General features: G+C 38.5%; 2 protein-coding genes, 1 long non-coding RNA gene and 1 pseudogene across 3 annotated transcripts; 1 reads left to right on the forward strand and 3 right to left on the reverse strand.

Moving 5' to 3' along the window:
* Positions 1-2096: 2096 nt before the first annotated feature.
* On the reverse strand, positions 2097-5370 carry LOC148723898 (beta-2 adrenergic receptor-like). The gene is made up of 2 exons (XM_088734077.1): positions 4847-5370; positions 2097-3924 (listed from the first exon to the last, which is right to left on the reverse strand). Exon 2 carries the CDS (start codon positions 3893-3895, stop codon positions 2870-2872), a length of 1026 nt encoding a protein of 341 aa, XP_088590203.1. The 5' UTR covers positions 3896-3924; positions 4847-5370; the 3' UTR covers positions 2097-2869.
* Positions 5371-9985: 4615 nt separating this feature from the next.
* LOC148723899 (uncharacterized) lies at positions 9986-10858 on the reverse strand. Its single transcript, XM_088734503.1, has one exon. It carries the CDS (start codon positions 10856-10858, stop codon positions 9986-9988), a length of 873 nt encoding a protein of 290 aa, XP_088590629.1.
* A 2578-nt stretch (positions 10859-13436) lies between these two features.
* On the forward strand, positions 13437-15636 carry LOC148723900 (uncharacterized). Its single transcript, XR_015992083.1, has 2 exons — positions 13437-14647; positions 15007-15636. It is a non-coding gene; the product is annotated as an uncharacterized LOC148723900 (long non-coding RNA).
* A 236-nt stretch (positions 15637-15872) lies between these two features.
* On the reverse strand, positions 15873-18301 carry LOC148723901 (uncharacterized; annotated as a pseudogene).
* Between the last annotated feature and the right edge of the window lie 3366 nt (positions 18302-21667).

Genomic DNA, 21667 nt, shown 5'->3' on the forward strand with positions numbered 1-21667 from the left:
AAGAGTGTACATGTATAGTAGTGAGAGCATGAATTAAAGAAACGTTCGAGTAGAGCTCTCGCCTGTATTCAAAGCCACTGACCCTCCATTACAATCGTTTCTTTGATAGAATCCCTTCAAACTGTTTTTGGATAGAAAGGACAGGGAGAGAAATACATTTATCCATTGATGGCATACTGGAAAGAGATACGCTAGTAATGGCAGAGTGTCTTTCTGAGTATTTCTCATCCATGACCAAGGGAAAAAGAGGTGAACAGGTAGATGATTTAACTGAGAAACATTTTATTGCGCATAGCAGTCTACCTTTCATTTCTACATATATAGGGGAATCAAATGATTCCTTTTGTTTCAGACCCGTAAATCATCATGAAGTGAAGGATACCCTTGAAGATCTTAATACTCGTAAAGCAACTGGATATGGTGGTTTGCAACCCAGAATTTCAAAACTAATAGCTGAGGAATTGGCCCCTTCACTAACTAGGATTCTCAATTCTAGCATCGAACGAGGGACATTGTTATCCGATTGGAAGAGAGGGGAATGGGTACGGGTCCACAAGAGTAGTAACTGTCCTCGTTCTTAAACATGGAATCACTAGACTCTTTTAACGTTGGTTCCCAGTGCACATTACGACTGCAAAATAAACGGCTGAGAAAAATGGCAATATGAGGGGTATGAACTCTTATGATTGCCGAATAGGACCCACACCAACCACATTCTCTCCAAGATGCCTCTCGCATCAGTCCTAGCTGTTGTGCAATCTCTATAGATATTTATTAGAATTGCGACTCTTATATGGTATCACCATGCAATTATGAATATCGCTTCTCGCAGAATTAAGTATCAATCAATTTTAACAAATCAGTGACACACAAGGCAGTCTTCATGAAGATTGTGGTTTTTACCGATCCCTGCGATCGGCAAAATGACGATAGCTGATACCAGTGATTGAATTTGTCGGCTTTCGCTTTGTGCGCCCGGTTTGGCAGCTTACCTCGTTCATCTCAAATAATTCCGAGTAAAGTCAGTCGTTCAGGCTGGGGATATTAATACCATGTTTTACAGATTGGATCCTGGGATTCAAAGTGACAAATTGCCGTGTATGATTGTATTGATCGATAGCAAAATTTGCACGCAATTTTTGCTGCCTGGGGCGACCAAATTGCCATTATTATATATCCAAATAATTAAGTTTTCGAGTTGGCGACGGAGGTATTCATGAAACTTGAAGAATGACAGAAACATTAGGTATCATAAAGAAACCCAAGTTTGGGATTATTTCAAGCAGGATCTTCATTTAGATTCAAACTGATTTTCTCGAAAAAAAAACATACGAAAAGTAGCTTTTAAGATCACAATCTGCTCATCATTTGGGTCCAAGTATGTTTAAAAATTGTAAGTCCAATGTTTTGTTTGAATTGCCCTTCGTTAGTTGTTGCTAGCCTCATAAAGTGAGACATCCTAATATTTTGGTCTATCCAGTTCCCAGTTTCGGTCCGGTTTTACCTCCACTTGTAGAGTGATTCTTCCGCTGGGTTTACAAGGCAACCAAGGTACGACAAAACACTTGGCGAAACTCCCTATTTCGAAAGAAGTAGTTAATGGGTTGATCGCTAATAAAGACGTGATCACAGCAGCCGAAGGCCAGACAACTAAGATTGATATCTTTCCTTTACACTCGTGTTTTGCCCTAGGATTTAAGCAATAGAGAACTTTTACCGTGGGTACAAACTCTCATTTAAACACGAGGTGAGAGTTTACTGATAACAGAAAAGAAATCGATTTGTAAACTATCCGGAACTAGAAGTTGCCTGTTGAGTGAAAAAAGAATGCTGTCATCGATCGTTAGGGATCCACACAGTAGTCTGTGACAAGCCCAGCTAAAAAGTAAATAACGGGCAAAGTCGCCTAAAATCAGTTCGAGTTTGTTTGTAAAAAAACCCCAGCGCAACTGTGTTTTCAGTTGCAGCTACTAAATTGGACAAGGAAAGTGGCAGAGATAGATACATGGTCGCTGCACAGCTGAAATGTTCGCCCAACTCAAACAGTTGATTTTCATTTACATTTGATGTAGTCTACAGGAGAAGTAAGAGAATAGTGTAACAGAAACTGAAATAATATATTTGCTTACAATCATATCAAAGTGTATTCGTCTCAGATATGCTGTTTATTGAAAGCATGAACTCCATTTTATCTTAAATATTTTGCAATTATTCCCAGAAATTCAATCCATTACATGAAAGTGGTATTGTTCCACTTAGGAAACATTTTTCTCTCGCCAATTTCCGTTGCAAATCAGGCTATTTTTAGTGCAAAGGTTGCCATCATCCGCCAATTTGCGCCAGCCGAAAGACAGTTTCCTTGGGGACAGATTTTGATTTTGGACAAACTGACACGTCCATCACGCTTAAAATAACTCTTTTACAGAAAAGCAGACTAACATTAAGAGGTTTTAGAAATATAAATGTAAGTCAATGTTGGTAAGAAAAGCTTCAGGGTCTAAGTCTGTTTGGAATAAATTTTCACTTTTGATACCCTCGAGTCCTTTGAAGAAAAGCAAAACATGGCCTAGAAAATGTTTTTACCCTAGCCTTTATAAGTAAAGGATTTCACTAAAATCAAGTTCTACGTCAGTTCTTTATACATCATGCCCGAATCAATCACTGACGAACGACTAATGCTTAGGGAAAAGCGTTTGACATAAATATTACATGTCATCAAAAACTTGAATATCTAAACTAGGTCTAGGAATTAATTTAAGAGAATTATATAAAAGTGCTGAGGAGTCCTTTTTCCCGTTTTGAACACCATATCTCTACCAGGAGCCAGGCGTAGAATTGATGAGGAAGAGATTTATAATTTTCGCTTTCCTCAGAGCCCTGTTTCCTTACTTGCAAAGCCGGCACTAGTTCCACCATTTCGTAACACTGAGCTCTGCTTTGGTTGTGCATTAAGGTCTTGTGCATTTTGTTCACGAACACGAGGCAGCCAATGGAAGGTGCGGCGAAAGGCTCGGCGAAAGTCGCTATTTCTGAAGTAATAAATCAATGGGTTGATTGCTGATGAAGTAAAAGCGATTGCCTCAACCCAAGGCCATACAACTCTGTCTACTTTGATATCGTCACAAAGGCGACTCGCCGCTGTATAATAACAATGAACCACAAGTAAAACCAGACTGGGCATCCATGAAACAATATAGACACCCAAAATACAACCGATTGTTTTAATAGCTTTGAAATTTTTTATGGCTCCATTCCCTGGAATGCTATTTACGTCGAAGCTTTGAAGATTTTCGCTGGGAAATGTCCTTTTGTATTGATGTCGTGCAGTTTTAAACATAAACATATAACAAAAAGTGACCACAAATAATGGAGCTACGTGTGTTACAAATGCCAGAGACAACCACAGCACTAAGTTTTCAATATTTTCTTCAAAATATGGTGAAATCACGGTGAAAGGAAGACCTAATGAAATTAGCCACACAAAAATAATCACCGCACAGCATCTTTTCTTGGTTACAATCTCCTGATAACGGAAAGGAAACCGAATCGCAATAAACCGGTCTACAGACACGCAGCACAAGTTAAAGGTTGTGGCGTTGGTTGTGTGAATCCACAACATGTATATACTGTTGTGCAAAGTGCTCCTAGCTGGTGGCTGAATCAAGCATCTGATGACGATCCAGGTAGGATCAAGAACCAACCCAACTAAAAGGTCTGCTACTGACAACGAGGTTAAGAATCGGTTGGAAATTGTTCGTAAAGACTCATTTCTGTAAAGCAACCACAACACGACCGCATTTCCTGTTACGGTTGCTAATCCAGACAAGAAGAACCACAGCGATAGAACGATGGACGCTGCACGGCTAAGATGTTCGTCTGGACAACTGTTATTCATGTGAATTCAGAATTCGATGACATCAGAGGCTAGAGAAAAGTTTGACACTTTATTCTTTAAAATTAACCTCTCTCTCCCATAAAACAAAGCAGATGTTACAGGAACTGATACGATGATTTTGCATATATGCCATCGTGTAATATTTTCCGCTTTAAAAATGTTGTATATTAACCGTGACAAGAAATTCTAGAAGCTAAGTTGTAAACTTATCCATATATCGCAATCTAAAAGATATGTTTCTAACCGTATTCAAGAGAAAATAATGGGATATCATTTCCTCTTGCCGTAGTTTAATGTCTTAATGGGTACGTATGTCATTGCTGATAAGAAAAACTAAGTCTTCATTTAATCGCAGATACACAAAGATAATCTATTTAGTAAAATATGTTTTTCCTGAGACGCAGCTGCTTTGATGGTGGGAAGTTAGAAAACTTGGAATGAATGCTGTTAATTCCAGGGATATTATAAATCAACGGCTTACAGTTATTTTAGAGCTAGTATCTTACCAGGGTTACTTTAATTCCAAAAGTGAGCTTTCTCCTCAACCATTTAATTGGAGCATGTTGCTTAAGGCGGATCCTAAAATAAAGTCTGTAAAGTTCTAATGTCAAGTTACTGCGACAGTCAGCTTCTATGAGTGGTTTTAAGAGACACTTCCTCATTGCTCTGTTTGTTAATCGTCTCTTAATTTTGATATATGAACTGCGAGGATTTTCAAACGGAATAAAAAAATACTAGCGCTTGTCTCGAATAAAATCAATAGACCAAAACAGCAACTTGTATCCGGGAAATTCTACGGTTTTTTCAAACTTTAGCGTTTCAAAACGTACCGTAACAGGTGATTGATATATATCAGGACTTTACACAGATGAAAATGGGATCAAAGCTTAACTGAAAATATGCAGTCACAATGTTGACATCAGAGAAAAGCTCGATAGGAAAGAAACTCACATTTTTTTCAAAGAATTCCACTCGTCCAATGGAGGCTTTCAAGTGATTGTACTCTCAGGCGGCGTCAGAGCTCTATTTTCAATATAGCAAGTTCAATCAGCGTTGAAGCGCAATTTTCCTTCGGGGTTTCGTTCCGCAAATATATATACATGAGTAAAACTCTCTCTTCAGTGAAACAAGTCAGAACAGTACGGCTTATTTTTCAAACAGGAATATACGTGAATAGGTAATTCACCTTCAGGGTTTCCGTTCGAAAAATGTATGTAAACTTTGATGAACGTGCACTCTGTTATTTTATAGGGGTCGCCCAAGAAATGTTCAAAGCAGTTAGAGTACACTTGCAGAACCATTATTCTACTTTTCAAGCATTTTGTTTCACCACGTTCCAGTTACTTTGGACGTCCTTCTTGGTACGAGGTCTCTACTGGGTGGGATGAAGACCCAAGCGCTTTATTGCACATCACATCCCCATATCGCAAGTCCGCACCGGACTATTTTAAGCACGAATTTTGTCAATCCTTGATTAGAAAAGAAATAGGAATAACAAAAAAATTAAAAAAAAAGGCAAGGTCTGCAGGGTCGGTAAGCGTTCCTTCTTCTCTCGATTTTGCATATCCAAACTGTCTAAAATTGACAAAGAGTTTTAATTTCCTCCTTTATCTTTCCGGTATGATGTTTAATCAGGTTTCGTTATCAAAACATTTACCTTGACAATGGCGTCATGATGACTTAGAAACGTCGGTTTAACTTGCTAGTTTTTACGTGTTCATGTATAAAAAATCTTTATTGATAAGAATTTTCCACTTTAAGGAGGCTCCAAAGGGGTTTTTGGACCGTGCGGAGAATGGATTCCAAGATACACGCAAGCTAATTACTCGCGAGAGAAATAAGCGATAGCGCGCGCGAGTTATAAACAAACATGGCCGCCATGAGCGTTTCAAAATTGCCGGGTACCTCTATTGTTTCCAGCGGAAGCGGTTGTTTGAGAAACAAAAATGGAAAGTTTACTTCTTGAAAGCAGGTAGAAAAATGTTCGGATGGCAGGATTCTTGTCGAAAGTGGTCAAAAAAATTTTATTTAACGAGCTAAAGGAGGATGGTGAAGTCGAAACCCCATCAATAAAGTCGCGTCCGGCGAATTCGGTAGGTCTTAATTTGTTCCGCGAAAAAATTAAGTTGATAGCTCTGAATGCTACGATTTTTTTCGCATTGAATTTGATTCCTAATAAAATTAAATGACCGAGAACTTTCCTAAACAACTCACTAGAAGATAAAAAGGAAAATAAAATCTCTGTTGGATCCGCAGGATTGTAAACATTGACAGTTTTATAAACGGAAATGGAGAAGTGTAAATTTTGCCATAAAAATAAACATAATTTTCAGTGAGCAAGAGATCGTAAAAATGTAGACGAGACTTTAATTCTAACTCAACCACAGACAGTAAAATTAAAATAAAATATTCATCTTCATTATAAACTTGTGAGAAAGATTGTTGATATTTCCCTCGCTAAACAGTAAATTACAACTACGAAAAAACTCGCATTTGTTAAGAAAGGATTGCAAAATTTGTTTTGTTTACTATTTAAAACGGGATAATGAAACTTCATGGTTCTGACAGTGGCAAAGAGAAAAAAAATAAAAGTGAAGCCAAGGCTTGTTCATACCTCTAGTACCTCGAAAATTATTTAAAGAAACTCGCGAAATATATGACGTCCAACAAATTACTGAGGTATATGAAACCCTAATTTCTGCTAAGTTTGACGCTCATAACAATCTGGAAGACGTCAAAGCAAATTCTTTTCACTCCAAATTGTTTTCACTCCTCCACTTCAAATTGCACATGAACAATTATATCGGTCAATCATGGTAAATGTGCATCGCCGAATGAGGCCTTCGATCAAGCCATCTTCTCGGAACAACGACAATATACCATCCAGACGTTCGATTGAAAGCTTCACCTTTCGACAAACATGGTCCAGAAGCTGGTAGATGCTGGTTTGTTTCATGTTACACTATAATCTCTGTACGAGAAACTCAACATTAACGGCCTCAATGGAGAACTGGCATTGGCGCCATCTGCAAAATCAACTTGTCATTATACATCGAATTCCGCAAAAGAATTCTCTCCGGAGTTTCTCTCCGGAGTTCATTTCCAAAGGGCAGCCATTGTAAGGTGCGTCGAAAGGCTCGGCGAAATTCGCTATTTCTGAAGTAGTAATCAATGGGTTGATCGCTGATAAGGAAAAATCGATTGCCTAGGCCCAAGGCCATACAACAATTAAATTGCCCTACGCTGACTAGACTTCTATTTTGCGTTAATATTCTACAATTCAACAAAAAGCAGAACTACATGTGGCATCCAGCAGACGATGCAGGCAGCAAAAACAAAATCGATTATTTTGAAAGCTTTTAAATTTTGCATGGCACGAACTCTAATATTCTCGCCTGAGTGAGGAAACTTCTAAAATTCCCCCGAATTGTTTTCTGGTTAGTTTGAAAATTAAATTATAGCAAATGGAGACTAATAATGATGGAACTACTCAACGCTGCACATACAATGAACATAACGCTTTTTTATCCTTTCTTAGTAGTTGAAAGAACGTTATCGAAAAAGGAAGACTCAATGAGATGAACCACACTAAAATAATTACCGCAAAGCATCTCCTCTTGCTTGTCCTGATACCGGAAAGAAAACCGAGTCGCAATGAAATGGTCAACTGAAACACAGTGGTCACGGTTGTGTGAATCCACAACATGAATATAATCATAAACAAGTTGCTATAAGTTAATGGTTTAATTTAATATTCGACAACAATCCAGAAAATACTTTATGACATGGCCAATCAAACCATCCCCCGCTGAGGTTAAACACCGGTTAGAAACTGTTCTTAGAGACTGCTTTTCATAGAACAGCCACAACACAACTGCGTTGCCAGTTACAGCTGCTAGGCCAGAGAAGGAGAACCATACTGATAGTACAATGGACGCTGCACTACTGAGATGTTCCTGCAGGCAGAAAACTTCCATGCTTATTTGGCGTAAAGCAACAGCAGAAATAGCCGAGAAATAGTTTGTGAACAGTCTGAAATTTTTAATTGTCTGCCTTCGTTAGGGAAAAGATGTTATTGAATATGAAGCGATGCTGCCTTTTCGTTTCAGTTACATAGGACTATTCCCGATTTTCCTTATTGATATATTCACAGGTTCATTCAGTTTATATGCTATCTGTTGTAGGAAAGGTACCCATGAAATTAAAAATATCGAAAGTTTTATGAAAGCATGCTTTGAAACTTACATTTTATGTCATCCTCTTCAGTCCATCGGTGTCAAAACAGCGAGATCTCAATTTATTCGCCAAAATAGAAAAAAAAATTCAATTGAACTTCCCCTTCGACAGGCAGCTGCTTCCGTGACAAGAAATGCACAAGAAAACAGAAAAAATTAAATACTTTTCAAAACCTATTTTTTTCCCACGTAAATCACACATAATTATGGCCGGGGGGTACTTGCTTGAATCCACTCAAACCAAATGTTAAATTTGAAGCTGATGGGATAAATGTATTAAGTTTCCAATTCAAAATTGAGCTTAAAAAAAGTCTGTAATTTAAGACCCGTGGTAGGTTATGAGCAAGTTAAACAAATTCAAACCGAGGGGGGAGGGGAGGGGGTGGCGGTGGCGGGGTTCACTGAGGAAAAACTGGTTCATTTCAAAAGACATATATAATTAAGATGGCTCCCTATACGGCAACCAGGTAAGTGCCCAAAAAGGAGATTTGACCAAACTGGGGACATAATTCGAGCATTATACCAAGAAAAAGCACAGAGGATTTTTAATTAGAATGCAAATCTCTACTTTTACAAAAAAAATTACAAATGAAAGTTATAGTTCGCCCATCATCTATCAATTGGGGGCAGAGTCCTGTTTCCTTTGAGATGTCCTTAGAGCTCTTTCTCTTCAGTTATTTTCTATATATATCTTCAGATCTCATACTATTTCGTGCCAACAGGCCGGTTTCCAGCTTATCTCAGTCCGCTTGCTCTTCTGCTTTTCATGTTGTTTCCGCATGGTAACCAGCGGAAGGTGTGCCGAAAGGCTTGGCGGAACTCTTGATTTCGAGAATAACATATAAACGGATTGATTGCTGCTGAAGTAAAAGCGATTGTCTCAACCCAAGGCCACACAACAGAGATCAATAAAACAGAAGAACATAATTAGTTATAACTAGGTAACTACGAGAGTACCAAAATTGGACTAACACTGGTTACAAATGCCAGCGAAGTACACAACAATGCAACATAAATGTTATCCTCGTCTTTTATCGGCAACCTCGAGAAGGAGGACCTACTGAAGACAACCACACCAATATAATGACTGTGTGACATATTTTCTTGGATACAATTTCCTGATAACGGAATAGAAACTGAATCGTAATAAATTAAACAGGTCGACAGAAACATAGCGAATACTGAAAGTGGTGGCGGTGGATGCGTAAACCCTTAACCCTTTTGTGACGTTGAGCAAAACTTTAAGAGATGGATGAGATGAATCCAACATCTGATGACATTCCACACGGGGCCTAGAAAAAGCCCGACGGAAAAATTTGCTACGGACAAAGAGGCCAAGAAGAGGTAATAGTTTTTTAGAGCAACTATTACGTAATTGCATTTTTAGTCACGGCTGAAATCGAAAACTGGACCGTGACAAGGAGAGCCACACTGAAAGAACGATGGATGCGGCACTGCTGAAAATTTCGAGCGAGTTGCTTTCATTTACGGACCAAGCGGTGTTCAGCTACTGCATGAAAAAAAGAAGAAAGTAAGCTTGGAAATTAAATGCTAGAAATTTTCTTGTCCTCTCTATAAACAAATGTTACCGAAACTAGAATTTTTCTGCATTTTTTGGTAGATATTCTATTCATTGACAGGCATGTCTCATTAATCTGAATTCTCATGCTCCCGAAAACGGCTAAATAGTTGCAAAGAACAGCTCCTCTCTGGGATGTGTTGAAATCTTAATCAATTTCTTAATCTTAATAATAATAACACTTATATAGCGCCTATTCGCATGCGTTCTAAGCGCTTTACATCCATTGTATTACAGTATGACTTAAAAAAATATAAAAACAAAAGATTAAGTTATCTAATTTAGATTAAAAACGCATTTAAAAAGGTGTGTTTTCAGTTTAGATTTAAAAATATCTAAACTGGGCGAAGACTTGATTTCTAAAGGTAAGGAGTTCCATAAAAAGGGAGCAGCTACTGTAAAAGATCTAAAACCATAAGACTTAAGGTTCCATTTGTTTTGTTTTAAAAAAAATGCAGAAGACGAACGAAGCTTTCTATTTGGTACATAACGTTGGATCATTTCATCAATGTAGACAGGGGCAAGTCCGTTTAGAGATTTAAATGTCAAAAGAAGAATCTTGAATTGAATACGTTCTTTAACAGGGAGCCAGTGCAGATCCATCAGGATAGCGGTTATGTGGTCGTGTTTCCGTATACCAGTAATAAGGCGCGCAGCGGCGTTTTGAACATACTGAAGCTTTTGTAGAAGATATTTAGGCAAGCCATACGCTAGGGAGATGCAGTAGTCCAGCTTTGAATTAACAAAAGCATGAACCAGAGTTTCAGTGGTCTTCAGAGAAATAAATCTCCTAATTCGTGGAATGTTCCTCAAATGATAAAAAGCACTCTTGCAGGTAGAGTTGATGTGAGGCACCATAGTCATAGTATTGTCAAAAATGACGCCGACATTTCGTGCAGAATCTGATGGAAGAATCATTTCAGATCCTAATTTGAGGGATGCAAGAGCAGGTAGAGGACGATGTCGGGAGTGAAGAACCAGAAGTTCCGTTTTTTCTTTGTTGAGCGTAAGTCTGTTTAAGGTCATCCTTGAATCAATGTCAACTAAGCAGTCATGAAGTCGTTCCATTGTATTGTTGCACTCAAATTCATTGTTGTAGGTGAAGGTTATATATATTTGGATGTCATCAGCATGAAAGTGAAATGACATGTTGTGACGTCGCAGTATATCGCCACTAGGTGAGGTATATAAGAGATACAGAATGGGGCGGAAAACGGAGCCTTGAGGGACACCACACAAAAGAGAATGTTTTTCCCTATTGCTCGTTATCGCTGAAGAAGAATCACCGTTACGTTTGATTTCGTAGAAAATAATAAAAAAAACAATATTAACAGGAAAGTTTCCCATGACATGCACCTGCTTTTAGCGAGAGGATGTCTACGAGAAAACTCTTGATTGTAGGAGCTCAAATTGTTAGCGACTCCTGGTTAACAGTTCAATGGATTTTGAGCTCATCAATAAAGTACACGTATTCTTGGTTGAAAAGGCGCAGGTCCGATTACTAGCAAGTCAGTGGAAGGATTTTATGGAACCTAATCTGATACTAGACAAGAATGAAGTAGTAATCCCAAAAAATTTTTAGTGTTAATTTGTAATAATTTGTCTTCAGGCGTAAATGAAGAAATTCATTTTGTTTGTTCCCTTCCTCCTTGTGCTTTCTCGTTATGCGCACATGGCTAGCGGAGACAAGTACGGCGAAAGCCTCGGAGAAACTATTTATTTCGTAAGTAATTTATAAATGGATTGATTTCTAATATAGCAAAAGTGATAGTCTGAATCCAAAGCAATTTTCCAGCATGTCATGGGCCTTCAGTTTGAATTTGTTTAAATTATAAATTATGCAGAACTCGATGAAATTACCGACTATTTTAAGAATAATTTTTAATTCGAAGTGTAACACATTTCTCCTCTTTATTGTTGAATGAGACTACTTACTATGATATTCAGCTTCAAATTAGACATTTTTTTTGGGTAGATTCAAGTGCCCCCTGAGCTGGTCTAAGAGTGTGACACGTTTGAGATCAGCGTTAAAAAAGAAATTTTTTTAGCTGTTGACTTTTATATGTTTTTTATTCAAGAGCCCCCTGAGCTGGTCTATGAGTGTAACACATTTGAGATTAGCTTTTAAAAAGAATCTTTAAGCCGTTTATCCTTGCTGTTATTTCAAATCTTCCTTTTTTAATGTACAAATTAAAGTTGGAGACTGTTTCAACATTATTTATCAACGGTAGAGTCCTGTTTCTTCTAAGGTGTCCTCAGAGCTCTGTCTATTTAACCGCCACATCTCCTGATCTTTCCTCTTTTGTACCATCAGGTCTCCTGCTGAAAGGTACGGCAGAAGGCCTGGCGGAACTGTTTATTGCGAAAGTAATATATGAATGGATTGATTGCTGATGAAGTAAAAGCGATTGTTTCAACCCAAGGCCACACAGCAAATATCAGAGTATTGCTTTTATCCGGTCCCCCCTTTACCAAAGCATAATAAAGGTCAAGAAACGACAGAATCAAACTGGGCATCCATGTAAAGTGACAGAACGATGGACGCTGCAGCGCTGGACTGAACCACTGAGTCGATATCATTCTTGGTAAGATGGTGGACAGCAACAGCAGAAGAAAGAAAATAAGCTTAGCGAATGCTTGACATTTTCCTATCCTCTCTACAAACCAAACAAATTTTTCCGAAACTGAATATTTTTGCATGAATTATCATATCTTTTGAAAGATGATGTACTGTTCATTGACAGACGCGTCTAATTGATAGAGAGACGATAGAGATCGGATGAAAATAAGTACACGTTCCTGGTCTTATAGTAATGTCCTAATCCTCCTCTGCTTCTTATTATCGATTAAAAAGAGTTACTGCGACGATTAATTTGTAAAACATAAAAAGCCATGATGATGTTTTGTTGATAAGTGGTAGGACCTCTATGAGAAAGCTTTTAATTTGGATGATAACATTCTTAACGGCTCCTGGTTAAAAGTTAAAAGGAGTTCACGCGAATCACGTAAGTGGTCACATTCATGGCTCCGAAGGCATGAATTTGATTCCCATTCAGTCAGTGGAAAAATTAATGCAAATAAAAGCATGTATGAATGTCGAAGTTCTGGGGACAGCAAACGGTGCTCATCAGGTTCCTCAAGGAAACATGACTCATTCTAGATTTTAACTATTTCAGGAATATTAATAGCCTGGAAATGAAAATAAATACGGTTGTAACAATACTGGAGATCATCTATTAGAGTTTAACCATTTATATTCTTGAACGAACAAGATGAATGTGAGCTGCCAGTTTGGTGCAAGTCGGCTAAGACATAATTATGCAAATTTTTGTGTTTTAGAGAACAAGCGGCAGAAACCAGATGGTACGAAGTCTATTTTCTTTTTACCGATTGCCATAAAATTCTTCCTTAAAACCTCTCTAATCGAAGACTTCCTCGTCAGAGCCTAGTTACACAACCTCATGTATCGCGATAATCGATTCTTTCGCGCGTCACGGTCCATAAAACTAACAGACTAACATGTAACGACTTCTTTCTTGCATGGAGACAGTTTACCGGAAAATTCTTTTGTATTCTTTAGAGGCCTGATAGGCCTAAGTTCCAATCAAGTAAAATTTAGACTGATGATGTATCGAAAAAACCACCCATTGAGTTCATCAACGCTTGAAAGTTTGAGATGAATGAGAGGCTTTATTTATTTACGTATTTTTTTTTAACAAAGCAGTCGTCGAAAATATCGTGAAACCCTTTCCCCCACCCCCACACCCGATATGAGTTTGCTTAACTTGCGTATTATTCGCAGCAAGTAGTACATTACCGACTATTTTAAAATTAACTTTCAATTCGAAACTCAACACATTTCTTCATTTAAATTACGCTACTAACTTTAATATGCCGCAACAAACTTGACACTTGGTTTAGTTAGATTCAAATATGGGCCCCCTGAGTCTGTCCACGAGTGTGACGAATTATGAGATTAGCGTGAAAAAGGTTCTTAAAGCGTTTTAAAAACTCTTAGTCACTGTTGTTTTGTGCAATTCTCGTCAATAAAGCAGCTGCCTAACGATGGGAAACGTCTGTTGATTTTTATTAAACTTCTGCCGATAGACTTAGATATAACAACTTTTACATTGATGGACTGGAGACGGATAACACAAAATTTAAGTTTCATAGCATATTTTCAAAAAACTTTGAGATCTTTTTAATGTCACAAGTACCTTTCCTCAAACAGACGCCGCAAAAATAAATTAAATGTGCCTGTCAATAAGCTGCATATTCAGAGAAAAATTGTGAATAATTGCATGCATAAAAAATGACGAAGAAGCATCCTCAGCAACAGTCATTAACATCTGTTCCCTGAAGAGGGCAGGTAATTGAAAATTTAATACGGTTTCCAAATTTATTTTGTCAACTTCTGTTGTTACTTTACACCAACTTAACATGAAAGGTAACTGCACAGACCAACATCTCAGCAGTGCAGCATCCATCGTTCTATCAGTATGGTTCTCCTTGTCTGGTGTAACCGCTGTCATTGGAAATGTCTTTGTGTTGTGGCTGTTCTACAAAAACGAGTCTTTCCGAACAATTTCCAACCGCTTTTTAGCCTCGTTATCTGTGGGGGACGCTTTTGTCGGCTTTGTTATAGATCCTGTTTGGATTGCTATCAGATGTTGGATCCAGGCACAACCTCCAAGCTCTTTGTTTATGATCAGTAAAGTGTTGTTGGTTCACACAACTGCAGCCACTGCTTTGAACTCGTGCTGTGTTTCAATCGACCGTTTTATCGCGATTCAATTTCCTTTCCGGTATCAGGGCATTTTAAGTAAAAAGAGATGCCTTAGGGTCATTATTTTGGTGTGGTTTATTTCATTGAGTCTTCCTTGGTCGATGTTGTTAGTAACAGGAAAAAAAGATAGACGACAACTACATATGTCCATTGTATGTATAGCTTTTGTAGGTTCATTATTTGTGGTCTCCTTTTGCTATATATTCATTTTCAAATTGGCCAGAAAACAATTCAGGAGAGCCAGTTTGGTAGTCAATCCACTTCCTGACTCTGGTGAAAATATAAGAGTTCGTACTATAAAAAATTTTAAAGCTATTAAAACAGTAGGTTTTGTTTTAGGTGCTTGCATCATCACATGGATTCCCAGTTTAGTTCAGCTGTTGGTTAAGTTTTGTAATTTTAAAGCAAATGGGATGCGTAATAAGTGTAAAATTATATATCAAGAAGGGCCTTGGGTTGAGGCAATCGCTTTTACTTCATCAGCGATTAACCCATTCATCTATTACTTCAGAAATAGCGACTTTCGCCGAGCCTTTCGCCGCACCTTCCGTTGGCCGCCCTGTGTTTATGAACAAAATGCATAAGACCATGGCGCACAGCGAGAGCGAAACCAGATGGTATGAAACCCTGAGACTCGCACGCATGACAACTTGGCAACTAAGGAGTCTAATATAAACTCTGGCGAAAAAGTACTCTCGCGTAATTTCAAACTTGTTGCTCCTCATAAAAAGTTAATGGCGGATGAAACGGAAGCCTTACTTCTAAGCTTGTATAACGTAACTATTTTTCGTAGTAAATGTTAAGAGAAAACAAAAAAAAAAGACTTCTCTTCTGTCATATCAGACAATTTTTTTAGGACAGGTAATTTAGCCTTGGTCAAATAGTTGTTATTCTGTTCTGACAACAAATCCGGCAAGATGTATAGAGAAAACTCATATAAGGAAAGTTTAAATTGTTTCGATCTACAAAATTAAGAAAAGAAAGAACATTTATCATTTCTATAATCTTGGGAGTATCGTAAATATCCATTTTCAAACTTGCGTTTTTTGATTTTCTTTTCTTTTTTTTTTTTTTTTTTCGAGTAAGGCTGACGAGCTTTTGTAATTATGTTAATGTTAGCTAGAATAAAGTGCTTAGGTCCACATCCTGGATAATAGAAACCTTATACAGAGCCGATAGAAGGCGAATGCAAAGAGAACGTGGTGAAACAAAATTAAATGTTTTAGAGACCAGGACACGCCGAGCAATACGACGGTACGACTTGTCACGGCGATAAGTCGCCCTAACATATCGCCTCGCGTGACAAACTGAATGTTTGTGTAATCCGTCGGTGCGACTTACTTTTCTCAACGCACCTGTTTGCATTCTTCTTAAATATCATCTTCTAAAGGTCGACTCCATACAGAGCAACTGAGTAACTGGGGCACTGCTAAAGAAATTCATAAAATTTAAGGAATGTGAGGGTATAAAACGAATTACCCAGAGACAAGAGGTAAACATCGTTACCAAGACTGAAAGTTTTTAACAAAATTCCAAATGTACTCAAGCAGCAATCCGTTTCAACATCATCTATTACTAGCAGCAGAGTCCTGTTCCGTTTTGATATATCCCTAGAGCCCAGTCTCTGATCGCTCAATCTTCAGATCTCACATTATTTCATGCCACAAGGCGTTCTGCCAGCTGCTAGTTCCGTTTCGAGCGTTAGTCCTTCGTCAGGGCGAATGGAGGAATTGTGGGTTGTATGCGGGTTCATATGCAGAAAGCAGAGCTACGCCATTGGTGGGAACATGGCGACGAGAAAAACACGAATACATTAGGGGAATGAAAGACCGCTGATTGCCATATGTTGTTTAGAATGACGAGGTAAATTAAAGTGCCTAGAGACTTGTTTTGATGCGTCCTTGTAATTCCTTCCTACGTCGCGAAGGTGTTCTCGGAATCGGTCACCTAGTCGTCTTCCTGTTTCACCGATGTATAACTTTTTGCAATAAGTGAAAGTTATGCAATAGATTACGTTGGCGGAGGTGCACGCGAAGTGATCGGTGATCTTAATGAATCACTTAGGTCCCGATATTTTCTCAGCGTTGTGAATGAAAGAACAAGTTTTGCATCGCGCACGAGCGCATTTAAAAGTGCCGGGTTGTTCATTAGTTTGGAATGAACTTCTGACCACAAATTGCCTATATTTTTGTCGCGTTTGAATGAAATGAGTAAAGGTTGCGAAAAGATAGTGGCAGTCTCTGGATCATTTTGAAGTAATTTAAAGTTTTTAAGAATAATGGATTTAACTGAGTGGTTGTGAGGGTGAAACGTGAAAGTGAATGGAATGCCGTCGGAATTTTCTTCTGTGACGTTTTTAGTGCTGACTGTAATAAGTTGGGTGCGGTGGTAACATGCTTGAACGACAGAAACAGGGTAACCACGTTTTTCGAAAAACTGGCACATTGACTCTGATTTGTGGAAAACATCATCACTACATAAAAGACGAAGTCTTAGAAACTGTGAAAGGGAAATGGGATTCTTAAAATGAGATGGATGCAAAGATGAATACAACAAATAACTATGTGAGTAACCGTTGCCTTCAATCGAAACTTTGATATATTAAAAGGATGAAGAATTGTCGGAAATTTCCCAGGTATGTTTTAGAGCCGGGTGAAAAGAATTGACTGCGGTTATGAATTGAGTTAGCTCCTCTCTCGTAGAGGAGGTAACGCGATACAGTCGTCGAATTTTCGACCGTAGAGTTCAGGTTTGGGGGCAATGTATTGGCTAAAAAAATTGGTGTTCAACAAAACCTACAAAAAGATCGGCATAGGTGGGCCCCATTTTGGTACCCATGGCTACGCCGTTGGTTTGTTTGAAAAAGTTGTCCCCGAATGAAAAACAATAAAGTGTGAGTACTAGTTCAGCTAAGCGAAGTAGGGTTTCAGATCTAGGTTCCTTATTACAGTACGTTGATCAAAAAAATGTTTGAGGGCCAGAAGACCTTCGTCATTAGGAATGACAGTATAAAGAGAGGTAATGTCCATGGTGAAAAGAAGTTTGTCCTGGCCAAGAAAATTAAAGTCGCGAAAAATTTGAAGAGCGTGTTGGCTGTCTTTGATATATGATGGTAAAGTTTTGACGATGGGAGCCACGATTTTGTCTAAATAGCTGGAAATAAGTTCGGTAGGGCAACTGCAAGCCGAGACAATGGGCCGACCTGGGTTGCTAGGTTTGTGAATTTTAGGTAAAAAGTAAATATAAGAAGTTTTAGGAGTGGTTATGATGAGATTTTGTGCAGTAGCCGGAAATTCTTGTTTAGCTATGAGTTCGTTAATCGTATTTTTGACGACGTTTTGTCCTTGTCATTCCTTTCTACGTCGTGAAGGTGTTCTCGGACGCAAGACAACAAAGGAGTTATTCCTGTTTCGTGCAGAGCCCATGACGCGGCACCGCATTGATCATTTACCCCTCCAAAGGAACAAAGCGCCGTCGTAAAACTATCCTGAAACTTCTTATCGTTATACTTTTAATACTTGATAAGTACACAAACATTTGCACTTGAATAGGGGGAGGAATGGAAACTCGGCCTAGTCCTAATACTCTCACGTCCAAAATGGCGGGCCCTACTGGCATCATCTCATGTCTCGTGTAGAATATTTCATTTAAAAAGCAACAATAATTTTTTGTCATCCAACTCTTCTGACTGTGGATTCTCTCTTTGTCGGATGGTTCCATTTATTTGGTTCTAAAGTACCTAAGATCTCTGCTGGATCACTATTCACCTGGATGGTGCTCACTACGGCACGTAAGCCTATAGTCATGCTCTCTAAGTGCTGGGTATTTGCGAGAACTATTCAGTCTATTCAAAAGCTCAGACTAAAACGATCGTTTTAGTCTGAGCTTAATGGTTAAGGCCGACCGGGTTAAAATCACTTTATTTCCAATTAAAAAAACGGCCTGACAAAATATAGAGACTTTACATGCTTTAAAACTTTGCATAGAAAACACTCTAACCTTGTATTTGAATATTTTAAGATTTTCCACAGCACATATTCATGGCTCAGAAGGCATGAACTTGATTCCCATTCAGTTAGTGGAAAAAAATTGATGCTAAACGTTGTAGTCTGAATTCTAATCTGACAACAGAAAACAAATTTGTGGCTAGAATGAAAGAAAATTCCATGCCAAAATTAAATCGTAATCTTAGTCTTAATCATTTGTCTTCAAGAGTAACAATGCATATGGGTCATTATAAACTCGTTACTCGGGCTTCCGAAGGAAACGCCCAAGGTTTAAATTCGGCGTTGTTTGTTTGTTTGTTTGTTTGTTGTTTTTTTTTTCGTTCAGTCACAAAACGCAGTTCCACTACAGCGCATGCGTAAAATGTAAGCGCATACGTAGAATGAACCCTAGAGCACATGGTTTAAAGCAAGAAAGCAATGGCTGCCTTCGTGGACAATTCCTTGCTTGATGCACCCGAAAGAAATTCGATGGCTATTACGCCCAATGTCTATACAAAATCACACACCGTTCGCGGTAGAACCGCACTAAAACTTGTGGAGCAATTAGGGAACGGGTCGTTCCTCGAACTTTACGAGAGATCAATTTACGAGCGATTCTTTACGAGTGAAGCTTTTATCGGGAAATATCAAGCGAAACCTGCTATATCAAATGAGTTATGTCATATTATGTCGGTACTTGTTAAAAGATGAATTTTCATATAATCTTTTGCCATACTGAATAACATCAGATAAGGTGTTTGAATTCCAACAACTACATCATTTCATTACAGAGTAACAGAGTGAATAGACAGCCACAGCACAACTCAGATTGAACTTTCTGGTTTCACAGGCATGACTCTGAAAAAGGGTGCTATTTTGAACTTTTTAATTTTAACCCCTTTTAACTCAAATATATCATTGTTAACGTTATGTATACTCTGAAAATAATGTGCTAAGCCATTCAGTTATGATACTTCAAGCAGCACACATGCACCTCGAGGATAGTTTCTACCATAAATATCCTTTGCCCGAGAATCGAATATTTTAAAGCCCACATTGCCTTTACAATAGATGACACCTGCAGTACATCCTATTGTCACGACAAAATTGTTGAAATTTTCAGATATAAGTGATTGAAAGGCTCTATCTAAGGAGGTACAGCACTGATATCCTTCCATTGTCGTGTCTTGATGAATAGTACCACTATAGCTCTCACTGTATTGAAGTTCATAATCAGTCTCTAAGACATTTAAAAGTGTGGGTAATTCTGTCTGCATTAAATATGATTGTCTAGCTAATTGAGACAAACATGAATACATCTGATTTCCAATGCTCATTATTGACACGAGATCATTAGCAGAATTAATTCCTTGTTTGTTATCGTAAATCAAAGAGCGTAAACTCATTGCAACACATTGTTGCCCTGAATTTTGTCCAAATATCAATTCATTAGCTTGGCTATATGACGTCATTATTGTTCTGCGGCAAGAGTCAATGTACATTGGAGTAGGACCAGGATTTTTCTCAACATCTGAACTCAGCTGAAATTTACAATAGTTTGATGCGTGTGTCTGACTGTTATAAAGACACAAGGGTCTATTACAAGAAAACATTGATAAAAACCACCTTGCTTTATATATACTTCAATTTCATTATCCTCTGATATATCCACACTAAAAAATTCAAGAAATACTTTTTATCATGTTTTGTAACAATATTTAATCTTATCCTCTTCGTATGAAGCTTACATATATTCTTTGTATGTATGTATATACGAATATTTATACAGGGTAGCCCAGTTCAGCAACTTAGCTAGTGTAACCATTCACTCTGTGTAACACCCACCCATCCCACCCTACCCATCCACGTCTCCTACCCCTAACCCTGCAGGAGACGGGGCCTACGGTTTATTCGTCCTTATCCGAGAAGACTAGAATATCTATCCATTTCTTGTTATTATAGAAAGGTAGCAAATTCTCCTCAGTTATTTTAAGGCCATGAGTATTGGTCCGGCCGGGGCTCGAACCCTCGACCTCCCGCACAACACAATTCGGCGCTCTAACCAATTGAGCTAACCGGGAGGCAGTATAATGTAACTCTTCTAACCTTCACATAACCACGTGGCCAAGAGGACTTCGGTATGCGTGGACGAATACGCTCATAAACAAATTCCTTCAGTTTTCTGCCCTTTCTTCGAGACGTTTCAGTAGCTTTTGGTATTGGGTTCTCGATCACGTCTAAATACACGGTTGTATTTACCGAATTTATCCGTGAAAAAGTCGACCCTTTATGACCGAAAAATCAGCCCAAAAAATCACCCTCGACTTATACACGGATCATAGACAAAGACCTGACTCAAGCAATCCAATAAATTAGCATAACATTTGCCCGAAGTCCATTAGGAAAACCGAGTTCACAAAACCAGTTCTAATTGTGTTCGAGTTTCGTCAGTTTTCAGCGCGTTCTTCATCGACGAAAAAGTTTGAAATAATAAACTTTACGACGTGGGTTACGCAGAAACCTAGTGGGTCTGATTTCTATTGTATCTTCTGATCCGTAGAGCAGACATTTTTCCTTACAGCTTCGCTGCTGTTTCGGTAGACTGCACTGCAGCCATTTCCGGCGTCGTTACGCCAGGCGAATAATCTGGGGGAGTTATTCGCCTGGAGTGACGACCCCGGAAATGGCTACAAAGCAGTCTACTGTTTTCGGTGCTGTTTTCGTTTTCATCGAACGATTACAGTAACTTAGTAACCTGGCAAATGCTGTTTACGCGCGCGGTCTTATTTGTTACGCGCGTGTTGTGTGTAGTTTCTAAGATGGCACTGTTTTCATCGAGCTATCCTTCGAAGCTCTTCGGTGTTCCTTCGGTCTACTAAATCTCCTTTCAAAAGGTTATTTAGATGCATGAAGATTTCATTTTCAAAGCGTTTTACAAAACATGGTAAATTGCTTCTCCAGTAAATCGAAGTGCTCGTATATGCTTAAATAATGAGTCGTGGTGATGTAAACAAAACAGCACACAGTTACATTTTGCTCTTCAGTCTTTTTAATTCACCGTGTTTTCAATACATTCTTAGATATAAGAGATCAGCCATTTGGGAAATTTCTATCGGTCTGAATTTCTCTTAACCAGAAATTATGAAAAATCCGATTTTTGACCTTGAAAATGGGGGGGGGGGGGGG

Source organism: Stylophora pistillata, chromosome 9 (assembly GCF_964205215.1).
Source record: "Stylophora pistillata chromosome 9, jaStyPist1.2, whole genome shotgun sequence".
Taxonomy (NCBI): Eukaryota; Metazoa; Cnidaria; class Anthozoa; order Scleractinia; family Pocilloporidae; genus Stylophora; species Stylophora pistillata.

Excerpts from the sequence above, each read along its gene's own strand:
- LOC148723898 (XM_088734077.1), bottom strand. The coding sequence starts at position 3,895 with ATGAATAACAGTTGTCCAGACGAACATCTTAGCCGTGCAGCGTCCATC.
- LOC148723899 (XM_088734503.1), bottom strand. The coding sequence starts at position 10,858 with ATGTCATTTCACTTTCATGCTGATGACATCCAAATATATATAACCTTC.